The 13,788-nt window shown below is 41.4% G+C and overlaps 1 protein-coding gene across 1 annotated transcript in view; it reads right to left on the bottom strand.

Moving 5' to 3' along the window:
• The window catches only part of FBN1 (fibrillin 1), a 321,082-nt gene extending 308,016 nt beyond the window's left edge, over positions 1 to 13,066 (bottom strand). The window contains exon 1 of the mRNA XM_006831678.1: positions 12,722 to 13,066. Within this exon, the coding sequence (XP_006831741.1) occupies positions 12,722 to 12,885 (164 nt within the window). The 5' untranslated portion in view covers positions 12,886 to 13,066. The remainder of the gene's footprint in view (positions 1 to 12,721) is intronic.
• Between the last annotated feature and the right edge of the window lie 722 nt (positions 13,067 to 13,788).

Here is a 13,788-nt window from a genome sequence, read left to right as displayed (position 1 = left end):
ATCTTTACGGGAGTAGAAAGCCTCATCTTTCTCCCGCGGAGCGGCTGGTAGTTTCGAACCGCTGACCTTAAGGTTCGCAGCCCGATTCATAACCAGAGCTACACCAGAGCTCCTGTCCTTATGAAAAGCAGTGAAACAGTGCCTGACCCAGTGCCAGAAGATGTACCTCTCAGGTTGGCTCGTTGTTTGTAGGTGCCATCGAGTCGGTTCCAACTCATAGGGACCCTGCCAGTCATACACCATCCTCACAATTGTTCTGTTTGAGCCCATTGTTGCTGCCACTGTGTCAATCTATCTCCTTGAGGGTCTTCCTTTTTTTCCTGACCCTCACTTTACCAAGCTTGATGTCTTTTTCTAAGGACTGGTCCTTCCTAACAACATGTCCAAAACACAAGAGACAAAGTTTCACCCTCCTGGCTTCTAAGAAGCATTCTTACAGTACTAGTTACAACTCAGATTTATTTGTTATTTTGTCAGTCCATGGTACTTCCATTATTCTTCTCCAACACCACAATTCAAATGCATTGACTCTTCTATGGTCTTCCTTATTCATTGTCTAACTTTGATATGTATATCAAGGGACTGAAAATACTATGGCTTTAGTTAGGCAGACTTTAGCCCTCAAGTTGACCTCTTTGGTCTTTAACACTTTAAAGAGGTCTTTTGCAGATTGGGAGACATTCAAAATATGACTGGGTAAGGCCTGTCTCCTCAAAGTAGAGTTGACTTCACTGATGTGGATGGAGCTAAGCTTTGGAGACCTTCATTTGCTAATGGGACATGAGCCAAAATGAGAAGAAACAACTGCAAACATCCACTAGTAATGAGAATGTGGAATGTACAAAGTAAGAATCTAGGAAAACTGGAAGTTATCAAAAATTAAATGCAACTAGATGGTGTCTAGCTAGCACGACATATTGCTCTGAAAGGAGTCACATTAGAAAGTCCTAGGTGACTAGGAGAAAATGTGGAACAAAACTCAAAATTTAAAAAAAATTTTTTTTTTTTAAAAATACTGGAAAAACCCGAGACTGTAGTCTTCAATCACCCTTCAGATCTGGAACTGAACTCATCCTTGTGGTTCAATTTTCAGTCAAGTGGGAGAAAGGAATATATGGGAGACAAAAACACTAGTAAGGTCTGCTCACACTGAAATGGTCAACCCTTCAAGATCAAAAGGGTACCATTTATCCAAAGAGAAAGTTCAGAAGGGGTGAGAAGGAGAGTGGAAGGGAAATAAGAAAGAACCATAGGGAGGAAGTGGGATAACTGTTGTTACCTGAAGGGATTGCAACCATTGAGATGAAACAAACTAGATTATTTGTTAAATGTAAAACTGATGACTTGCTCTGTAAACCTTCATTCAATTCACAATAAAAAGTTCTAAAACAATTTTTACAGTCCTGGAAACCCTATACCGAATCGCTAGGAGTCAGAATCAACTCAATGGCACTTAACAACAACAACAAAGAAATGATATACATAAAGATTAACATCCTAGGCATTAATTACCTCAAATGGACAGGTATGAGCCATTTTGAGTAGAATAATCAGTTTACTATGCCAGGAATGACAAATTTAAGTGGAATGACATCACATTCACTCATTTAAAAAAGCATTTCAAAATCTTGAAATACAATGTGTGTCTTTGACAGAATAATCTCTATACACCTACAAGGAAGACCATGGACTCCTGGTGTGGCATTGTGGACTGCAAACCACAAAGTCAGCAATTCAAGCCCACTAGTCATTCCTTGGAAATCCTATACAGGGTTGCTATGAGTCAAAACTGATTCCACAGCACTTAACAAAAGCAAGAAGAAGGAAGACTAGTTCATATGACTATAATTCAAATTTACACACCAACCAGCAAATGATGAAGAAATTGAAAATTTCTACTAATTCCTTCATTACGAAATTCAATCCAATTAAGATGCCCTGAAACAACTGATGTTACTTCAAGGGGATTGCAGTCATTGAAATGAAGGACATGATTTGTTGAAAGTAAAACTGTTTATCTACTCTGTAAACCTTCAATCAATCCACTTTAAAAAAAACAAAATGATGCATTGAAACAAAGAAGTGGGATTGGTAATTGGGAAATATGGCCTTGGTGATAGAAATTATTCTGGAGATCACATGATAGACTTTTGTAAGACCAATGACTTATTCATTGCAAATACATTTTTTTCAACAACATAAATGGTGACTGTACACATGGACCTCAACAGATGCGATAAAAGGAATCAAACTGAGTACATCTGTGGGTAGAGATGATGGAGATGCTCAAGCTTATCAATCAAAAGAAGGCCAGAGGTTGAATTTGTAACAGATCATCAATTGCACATATGCAAGTTCCAGCTGAAGAAAATTAAAACAAGTCTATCATGAATATATCCCTAACTGCATTTGAATTATGTTGTTGGAGAAGAATATCAAAAGTACCATGGACTGCCAAAAGACGAAAAAAATCTGTGTTGGAAGAAGTATAGCCAGAATGCTCCTTGAAGCCCAGGATGGTAAGACTTCATCTCTCATACTTCAGAAATGTTATCAGGAGGGATCAGTCCCTGGAAAAGGACATCATGTTGATGAAGTGTAGGGACCAGTCCCTGGAAACGGGCATCCTGATGGTAAAGGTCAGTGAAAAAGAGGAAGATCTTCAACAAGATGGACTGACACAAGGCAACAGCAATGGGCCCCAACATAACAATTGTAAGGATGGCACAGGACCAGGCAGTGTTTCGTTCTGTTGTACCCAGGGTCACTATAAGTCGGAAATGACTCAAAAGCACCTAACAACAACAAATGTAGAATCCATTTCAAAAATAGATTTGATACATTGAACACTAATGACTTAAGACCAGAGGAGTTGTGGAGTGACATTAAGAACACCAAACATGAGAAAAGCAACGGTCATTAAAAAAAAAAAATGAAAGGAAAAGACTAAAATGGATGACAGAAGAGAGTCTAAAACTTACTCTTGAGAGCACAGAGCTAAAGCTAATGTGAAAAATTGAGGAGGTAAAAGAGCTGAACAGAACATTTCAAAAGGCAGCTGGAGAAGACAAAGTCAAGAGTTATAATGAAATGTGCAAAGGCATGGAGATAGGAGACCAAAAGGGAAGAATATACTTAACTGAAAAATACAATTAAGTCTCAAGTTGTAATATTAAGGGATTCTATGAGTAAAAATATTGAATGGTGCAGGAAGAATCAAAAGAAGATGGAAAGAATATACAGTCATTGTAGCAACAAGAATGGATCAGTGTTCAACCATTTCAAAATGTAGCAACTAATCAGGAACCGAGCTGATTTGATGGTAGTGAAGGAAGAAGTCCAAGCTGCACTGAAGATGTTAGTGAAAAACAAGTTCCCAGGAATTTATGTAATACCAATTAAACTGTGTCAACAAACTGATGCAGCTCTGAAAGCACTCACCAGTCCGTGCCAAGAAATTTGGAAGACAGGTCAACAGATTGGAAGAGATCCGTTTTTGTGCCCACTCAAGAACAGTGACACTACAGGACAAGGAAATTAACAAATGGTATCATTAATTGTTATTGTTGTTGTTAAATGCCATCGACCCGTATAAGTTTTCCAAGGAGTAGCTGCAATTCAAACTGGCCAGTGCTTATCCTGTAGCCAGGACCCCATATCATTAATATATCACCTGCAAATAAAATTTTGCTGAAGATAATTTAAAAAATGGTTACAAGAATACACTGAAAAGGAGTCGCCAGAAATTCAAGCCATATTCAGAACAAGAAGTAGAATGAAGGCTATCACTGCCGATATCAGATGCCTTTTTTCTGAAAGCAGAGAATACCAGAAAGATGTCTACTTGTGTTTTATTGACTATGCAAAGGCATTCAACTGTGTGAATCATAACCAACTATGGATAACATTGCAAATAATGGGAATTCCAGAATACTTAATTGTGCTCATGCAGAACCTATATGTAGACTAAGAGCAGTCTTTGGAACAGAACAAGGGGCACTGAATGGTTTAATAGAGGGAAGGTGTGCATCAAGGTTGTATCCTTTCACCATACTTATTCAATCTGTGTGCTGATCAAATAGTCCGAAAAGCTGGACTATACGAAGAAGAATGGCATCAGGACTGGAGAAAGGATCGTTAACAACTTGTAATATGCAGATAATATAACCTTCCTTGCTGAAATCAAAGAGGACTTGAAGCACTTGGTAATGAAGATCAAAGAATCCAGCCTTCAGTACGGATTACAACTCAATGTAAAGAAATAGTAAGACCAATAAACAACATCATGAAAAAGGGAGAAAGAATTGAAGTTGTCAAGGATTTCATTTTACTTGGGTCCACAATCAATGTTCAGGGAAGAAGCAATCAAGAAAAAAAATGACATATTCCACTGGGCAAATCTGCTACAAAAGTCCTCTTTGAAGTATTAAAGAGAAAAGGTGTCACTTTGAGGACTAAACCCCAAGCCATGGTGTTTTCAGTCCCCTCATATACATGTGAAAGTTGGACAGTGAGTATGGAGGAACTGATGCATTTGAGTTATGGTGTTGTTGAAGAATATCCAAAGTACCACGCACTGCCAAAAGAACAAATAAATCTGTCTTGATAGAAGCACAGGCAGTATGTCTCTTAGAAGGAAGGACGGCAAGACTTCATATCATGTTTGGAAATATTATCAGGAGGTACCGGTCCCTAGCGAAGGATATCATGCTTGGTAAAGCACAAGGTCAGCAGACAAGAGGAAGACCTGCCCCCCTATGAGATAGGGTGACACAGTGGCTGCAATAGTGGACTCAAGCATAACAACGGTTGTGAGGATGGCAAAGGACCAGGGAGTGTTCAGTTCTGTTGTGCATAGGGTCACTATGAGTCAGATCCAGCAGCATCTATCAACAACCACTCCCCCAAAGAATTCTGGGTTCTTCCATGTATAGTCCACAAAAATAGTAGGTTAAGCATCCGTGAGGAACTCAAATCATGGTCCTTTCCAATGTTATTGGAGTTTGGGGGACAAAAAGAAATTTAAAGGAGTAATATCGGGGCTCTAGGGTGGATGGAGAAAGGCTTCCCAATACCATTACCCTAGAACAACCCTGGCTACAATGAAGAACGAACAAGCATACTATCATGATAGAATAGCATTCCTCAGCACAACTTTCCTGGCCAGTTTCTCAACCATGCAGTTTTCAATTTTCTTTAAATCTTCATTATAAACGCCCATGATCGTCCTGCGTTATTCAAGAAAATCTACCAAAATTATCTTTTGGGAATACCAAAACACAGTCCATAATATTCTAAGACGCCCTCTCCGCCTCAAATTTAACTGGCCCTTCAGGCCTCCTAGGAAATCCTGTTTTGACTGGATGTTTTGTTTCGAAGCCACCCTTATAATACTAAGCCAACTGTATCACTGAGAGAACGTGTCTGAATCCATCCTCTGATCACAGAGACAAGTTTAAACACGTTTTGGTTGGAATAAACTCATGCATGTAATGAACTGGAACCCCACCACCAGTCCTTTTTTATTTACCCCCATATTGTTATCTGAGGCTCTCCAGACCTGACATTGTGGGATTCTTTCTGTGTTTGATTACTGATTTGTCAGGATTGACAGAGAAAGCTTCTTATCACAAATTATAACTATGTGATGAACTATCAAGGATTTATGCCCAATTACAAAGGAATATTAAAATAGTTAAGTGGAATTTTCTAGCATCATAGCATCCTGCATGTTTGTCCAATGGAATGAAAAACCATGACTAAAATTAATGGAGAAAATTTAATGCAAAGAATATGCCTTCAGATTTTAACCTTTGTATACCACAGGTCACAGTTGTAAAACAGGGCTAATTAAAGTGCCCACCTTATTGAAATGTGACAAAGATTAAAGGACTGAACTAAACATAAATGTAAATTTAAATGTACAATACAACAGTGCCTGGCACATATGAATTAGATAAATATTAGTTACCCTTCCTCCTATTGTTATTATGATTTGCTTTTACTTTATGCTAGATAACCCCCACTCCATATCTGCTAAATCCTAAGACCCTTCAGCCTATGAGCTATAAAACCTCTGGCATTCCACAGACCCAAGTTCAGACTGGCACTGTATTCAGGCTTACCGAATAAATGAACTCTTTGAAACCTCACCTCGTGATGTTAGTGTTCAAATTCTTATGATAGGATTCTTGCCTTTGATGATTTTACAATGTAATGAGGAACTCAAGCTTAGCAATGCTGAAACACTAAAATCCCCTGTGCCTAGTATTGTTGTGAAGTGCCGTCAAGTCGGTTCCGACCCATAGCGACCCTGTATAGGGTTTCCAAGGAGCAACTGGTGAGCTTGAACCGCCGACCTTGCAGTTTCAAATGGCTTTGCAGTCTGGCGCCTTAACCCACATCGCCACACCAGGACTAGTACATAATTAAAAAATAACCAGTTTCCTGTGAGTTGATTCAAGCCCATAGATGCCAGGGTTGTTGTTGTTGTTAAGTGCCTTCGAGTCGGAGCCGACCCATAGCGACCCTGTACAGGGTTTCCGAGGGTGTAAATCCTTACGGGAGTAGAAAGCCTCATCTTTCTCCCGCGGAGTGGCTGGTAGTTTCGAACCACTGACCTTAAGGTTCGCAGCCCGATTCGTAACCACTACGCTACCAGAGTAGACGTGTGCTTTATTGGGTTTTCAGTGGTTGATTGTTTGGAAGTAGATCAGCAGGCCTTGCTTTGGAAACACCTCAGGGTACACTCAAATCTTCATCCTTTCAGTGAGCAGCTTAAACATTTGTACCACCTAGCGAGTCTGCTATATAACTCAGACTGATGTATACTGATTTCAGTTTTCTCATAGGATTCAACGTAAAACATAGCAATTACTTGAACAGGCCCATTTACTGAGCTAGTTTCTATAAACAAAGAAAGTGCTAGCATACTTTATTTCTTTTCAGAAAATACTTTAACATCTTATTTTCACAATGAAAGTAAAAACTAAAATTCCTCAATTCTTAGGCTTACTGTAAAATAACAATAACACATGAATACACTAATGATTTATCTAGTATTTAGCTTGATTAGAATCATTGGTATAATACTATCATCTTTCCAAGTATTTGCTATACAAGGCAACAAAGGAGTAAGTATTTCCATATTCCTTAGAATTCCAAATAACCTTTAAGGGATGTCAGTTTCCATCAGCCTTCACTTCATTTCACTGTAGGTCTGTCTGACTTATATTTTAATTAATTTGTAACATCAACACCTTATGGTATAGTGGGTCACGTGATAGTCTGCTAACCACAAGGTTAGCAGTTCGAATCCACCAGGCACTCCACAGGAGAAAAATGAGGCTTCCTGCTCCTGTAAAGATTTATAGCCTCAGTAACCCTATACAGGGTCACTAAGACTCAGTACCAACTTGATGGCACCCATCCACCACCAAAAATAAACTATATTCTTGCTGATATTGTTTAGTGCCGTCCCATTAGTTCTGACTCACAGCGACCCTGTGTAAGGTTTCTGAAGAGCAACTAGTGGTTTTGAACTGCTGACCTTGTGGTTCACAGTCCAGTGCTGATCCTATAGTGCCACACCAGAAGTCCAAAGTTTTATGGGAGCAGACAGCCTCACCTTTCTCTTGCAGAATGCCTGGTGAGTTTGAACCATCAACCTTGCAGTTAGCAACCCAGCATCAAACCCCACAGTACCATAGACCCTAAATGGCACAAAATGCAGCACATTAAAAATATTTTATCTCTGCCCTCCCTTGTTTAAAAAGTGGAATTGCTGAAATCTTATATTTAGGAATATAGGGTTGTTGTTGTTTTTTTTAAAAAAGTGATGTCCCAATATGTTAGCTTAACCTTTTGAATAAGTATAAAGATAAATCATACCAGTACAGAAAACTTTTTTCCCTTATTTAATTATTAACCTATCTGACTTCAGATGAAATCTTAAAGTCGTCTTTATAAAGTAAAATGGACTTCATAAAGTCTACAAAACCTTTTCTGTGTGCTCTGTTAAAGTTCTTTATTTTAATAACAGACTTCTGTGTAATTAATCCCTCAGAGATTGCCATCACATAATCTACTCTGTGTACGAACTGTTCCATGTGTATTTTTCTGGTAACAAGACCTCTGGGAAAAATAAACAAATAAACAAAGACCAAAAGCAATCACATACAAGGGGACAAATTGTATGAAATGCAACCAGTTTCATGTATCTTTAAGCCCGGCCACAAGGAGAAACGCTCTCCATCCATCTTATCAAAGATTTGGGAAAAGGGATTTCATTATAAAGAATTTTTCCCTTTTACAGGAAACTATAATATTTCTTTTGGGGGAGCTACAACAATAAGGCAATCATAAATAAATGATTTATAACTACTGCTGTACAAGTACTGAATTTTTGTTTGAAGACTTGACTGTCTCCATACTTGATACTTAATCCCAGAATTTCAGAACTGAGCTGAGAAAAATTCTTGTAAACTGAAATTCAAACAAAGCTAGGATTTTAGCGTTCTTTTTTTACTCCTGATCATTTCATACATGTTAAGCAATATCCAGACAAAGGGGAAAAAAACATATAATTATCATTTGAAAGTATTTTAGCAACTTTCAAAATTGTCATTTAAAAATAGAGCAAAATCCAACCTTTGCAGTGAATGGGGACCACTCTGGTTCCAAAAAAAAAATTTTTAAAGGATTTCCTGTAATAACAGAAACTGGCGATTTACTCTAAGAAAACACTGCCAAATCTGGGGAAAAACTTGGGGATGCTTCCACTTCCACTGTTGAACAATTTCTGCTGAGACAGAAAACAGAGACACATCAAAAAATACCTACAATAGGATGAGAGGGGAGGAAGACAATCTAGGACTACACACTTAGAGAGGGAAAACTAGGGAGTTTCCTGCTCTGTGAAGAAAGGGAACCAACAGGAAAGGAATACCCAAGCAAATCTCATAGTCACCTGTCACATCAGAGAAAGACAAGAAGGCAATATTTGTGGGGAAGACTAGACATTGATGACTTTGAAGGAAATTTGTGGGGAAGACTAGATACTGATGATTTTGAAGCACCTTTTAACCAGAGGAAACATTCGTGAGGTGCTGAAAGTTGCTGCCACAAACTGGGCATTAGGCAGACTTTGGGGTTACAAATCACTTTCACTTCATAAACTATGCATTTCAATCAAAATGGTAAACAGGTTTTACTGTACTCAAAGAGGTTAGTTTTGAAGCTGGTAATATTTTAACTAGCAAAAATAGAAATTTTAAGCAATAACTGGAAAAATGTAATGCATAACTGCCTTTCCTGATGATTTATACAGCAGGGCCAGGTTAAAAGACTTATTCATATGAGACTGTAATGGCAATAAGCAAAGAAAATAAATTTTAAATGCTATTCAAATGTAACATTAGAATTTATGTTTGCTTAAATTCCATGGAAAAACCTTTGATCCAGTAATTTCTACTCAACAATTTCTATTTTTCTTCATTTATACCATATATAAACTTGCACGTGCAGACGCAGATACGTAGAAGAATGTGTGTATAGCAAAAGATTAAATATAACTTTAATATCCATCATTAAAGTGACATGTCACATCAGAGGATTCTATAGACCAAGAAATGCATGAGGTATATTCATATGAGTTGCTATATGGTACACTAAAGGTATATAACAGTAAGGTTCAGAACATTACACACAGTCTATTCCATACATTTTATATTTAATACATTATGTACATTATCAGGTATTAAAAAGGATACATACACATATATACTCACACATAGAATATTCTAAAAAAAATACACAAAAATCTGGCTTCTGAAATGTAGAAACTGGGTGGGTGGGAAATCATTTTAATTGCATATCCTATGAAACGATTATGAATCGGGCTGCAAACCTTAAGGTCAGCGGTTTGAAACTACCAGCCGCTCCGCGGGAGAAAGATGCGGCTTTCTACTCCCGTAAAGATTTACACTCTCGAAAACCCTGTACAGGGTCGCTATGGGTCGGAACCGACTCGACGGCACTTAACAACAACAACATATATATATAGAGAGAGAGAGAGAAAGATAGGAGTCCTGGTGTGGCACTATAAGATAAGCACTTGACTGCTAACCACAAGGTCAGAGGTTCAAACCCACCAGCTGCTACTTGGAAACCCTATATAGGGTTGCTATGAGTCAGAGCTGACTCACCATCACTTAATAACAACAACAATACCGAAAGATAAACTTAGCATTAGGAAAACTCTTAGGAACTGGGCTGCTGATCAAAAGCTTGGTGGTTCAACTCCAGGTAGAAATGCCTGGCAACTTGCTCCTCTAAATATAACAGATTAGAATTCCCTATGGGGCCTGGGTTGAAAATAAATGCAAGATATTAAGATAATATTGTATAGCAGAAATGTATTTTTGAAGGAAAGATACTAGACTAACTTAGGTTATTTTGAGAATGTCTGAGAACACATTCAGTCCATTTATTGAATTTCCCATGGCTGGACAGGCTGATCATGATAAGAAAATTTCCTTTCCAAAATTGTCAGAATCCTGGATTTATTTTCAACCCAGGCCAAGATGGAACCACATTAATCAAAATGACTTCCTGGGGTCAAAAAATCATGCATATTTTACCTCAGCTTAAGTGCCCCGCCTCTCAGTCATCTTGTCCCATGTACAGACTCTGTTTGGTATTAGCTAAGTCAATTCTGATTATGTGCACACAGTAGAACTGAACCGCCAAGTTTTTTTGTTAGCAGCTAAGCACTTAACTACTCATCTGCTTTCAGAAACACATTGCCAGGCCTTTCTTCCACTGCATCTCTGGGTGGGTTTGAACCACCAACCTTACAGCTAGTCGTCAAGTGCTTAACCATTTGCGCCACCCAGGGAGACTAGTCCAAACGTTGTTGTTGTGCGTAGTCGAGTCGGTTCCGACTCACAGCGATCCTAAATAGGGTTTCTGGGAGCAGCAGGTAGGTTTGAACTGCCGACCACTGTGCTTATTCTACAACTCCAAGCCAGGACTAGGGCTCAAAAGAGTTGGTCAGTTGAGTTTTCTGTACTCAACCACCACCACCACCACCACCACCTGGACCACAGAATCACAAATGAACATACAGGCAATTAAAATTGCAAAGAAGAACACACAAAATGTTCAGTCCCATATCAGGGTGGACAGTTGTTACTTGGTCACCCAGTCCCAGATGACCAAACTATAGGACCACTCAGGAAAAGAGTAACAGGGAGAACCACAAGAACTGAACGGAACTCCTCTGTCTAGCGTAGTGGTTACGAATCGGGCTGCTAATCTCACAGTCAGAAGTTCGAAACTACCAGCCATTCCGCAGGAAGAAAGATGAGGCTTTCTGCTCCCGTAAAGATTTACAGCCTTGGAAACCCTGTACAGGGTCGCTATGAGTCTGAACCCACTTCACGGCACAAAACAAGAAGAAGCGTTAAAAAGACTCCTAGTGTGGCACTACAGGAAAAGCACTAGACTGTGAACCACAAGTTCGGTGGTTCAAACCCACTTGCTGCTTCTCAGAAGCCCTAAGTTCTTATTGCTGTTGTTAAGTGCCGTCAAGTCAGTTCCGACCCATGGCGACCCTGTATAGGGTTTCCGAGGAGCAGATGGTGAGCTTGAACCGCCGACTTGGTAGTTCAGATGGCTTTGCAGTCTGGCGCATTAACCCACAGCGCCACACCAGTACTCCCAGAAACACTATACAGGGTCGCTATGAGTCAGAACCAATTCGACAGAACTTAACAACAAGAAGAGATTTAAAAAGGGATGGGGGGGGGTCACTGACAGTTCATCTTGTTGCTCCGATTGAGGTCTGAATTTAACCAATTTTTCAATCTGAAAAAGTATATTCCCATCCTCTTCCAATTTAGGGTGCTAACAACCCTTACACAGTTAACCTGCCTAATTGAAATCTTTCCTCAGGAAACACTGTCTATAATTTGTTGTTGTTGTTGTTGTTAAGTGCCGTCGAGTCGGTTCCGACCCATAGCGACCCTGTACAGGGTTTCCGAGGGTGTAAATCCTTACGGGAGTAGAAAGCCTCATCTTTCTCCCGTATAATAAAGGCATGAAATGCCAATATAACTAAGACATAGACCACTGTTTAAAACCTCTGATTTAGGTCAGCCACAGAGGCCTCACTACCACCGTGAAGTGAAAGTACCATACAACTAACACCATGTAGATATCTGAATGGCAGACAACCCAGAAAACTCAGTCCCTGGTTTTAATCAGCATAACTTAAAGGCGAGTCAACCATTCACCGTGTGTCTTCTCCCCTGACCATCTGTCCTTAGGATACCTTCCTTTCCTTACTTCCTTACAAAGAGAAAAAGCATCTGCAAAGACTCCCGCAAGCAGAGTACTTTCCCTAAAAACAAAACTGGAATTGGTAGAAGAGAAAGCAATGAACTCTTCTTTCAGCCACAGCTCCTCCCCTTCTTCCTCAAAGTTCCCTTAAGCCTCCCAAAATTTGCTCAAGATTTCTTTTAACAATGACCTCTCCTCTAGGGCAGAAATACTTAAGGAGCATGAACTTGATGATGACTGGTAACTTGCTCCTCCGTTCCAGGCCCCCGGGAGGTCTTGTCAAGGATCTATCTACCTTCGGGAACTGATCTTTCATTTCCTCGGCATAGTAGGAAGAACTAGGAAGACCCACACCAAAGGAGCTAACCCATTCCATTACCCTTTAAGCGCGTCGTGTCCTCCGCCACCTCTTCTCTTGGCCCGGCTGGCTCTGGTTTCCTTCACGTTCCCAGCCTCCAAATTCGCGTCCGCCCCATGGCTCGTGTAGGACGCTAAGAGCACGGTAAATCCTAGGGCAACCTCCAGCAGGCCCCCTCGCCGCATGGTGCCGAGCGGCCGCTGGCTCCCGCCGCCTCTTGCTGCGCCCTGGGCTCGGTCCGCGGCCGGCGTTGCGCCCTTAGCGCACCGCGCAGCCGGGGTCCCGCTCTCCCGCCGCCGGTTCCCGGGGCTGGGCTCCTCCGCCTTTCCAGGCGCTGCCTCCTACACTTCAGTCGGCCCCTGCCAGCTGTAACAGAAAGAAATCCCCGAAACGGGGGAGATATTAAGGACAAGATGATGTTGGAACCTCGCAGTCCCCATTCCCAAACCCTACCCGTGCGCAGTGCTGCCTGCGCGTTGCGCAGTTAACTTGGGTAACTTAAGAACGTTTAGTCCACAGCTGGCTGAAAAATTCAGGCCCCGGTAGTGTGGCTCCTGTCGACCTCCCGGGCGCCGCCCGAAGAGCTTGGAGCAAAGTAGCCGTGTCCTGAGCGATCTTAGCCCCGGGGTAAGCTTGTTGGATTTATCTTTTAATGGCAAGAAACGCGTGCGACGCGCGCTCTGAATGTCCCAGAACCCCAGCCTGTCCTCTCGGCCAAGCCCCTAGTCTGGAAACCCGCCTTGCCGTCCCCGGCCGGCTTCGTGAACTACCACCGCACCCCCTCACCCCCAGAGCATCTGATGCGGAGCCCGGCACGGGAACCCGGGGCTAGGAAACTGTCAGGCAGGGGAGGGCCAGCGCCAGCTGCGGGCGTTCCGGGACGGCCCCTCACCCCAGTCCCTGCCCTCGGCTCAAATGCGAACGCCTCCGTGGCTGGAACTCCAGCCCTTGTGGCCGCCCGGACCCCAGTGGGGACCCCATCTGCACCCACTGGAGAAGCAACGTCTGGTTCTCGAAAAGGCGGCGACAGCTGCTTTCCTGTGCTGGCCCGCGGCCGCCGCTGCTCTGCTCCACCCGCAGCTGTCCCA

The sequence above is a fragment of the Chrysochloris asiatica genome, unplaced genomic scaffold (assembly GCF_000296735.1).
Source record: "Chrysochloris asiatica unplaced genomic scaffold, ChrAsi1.0 scaffold00004, whole genome shotgun sequence".
NCBI classification, from domain to species: domain Eukaryota; kingdom Metazoa; phylum Chordata; class Mammalia; order Afrosoricida; family Chrysochloridae; genus Chrysochloris; species Chrysochloris asiatica.
This window is presented reverse-complemented; position numbering and strand designations above follow the sequence as displayed.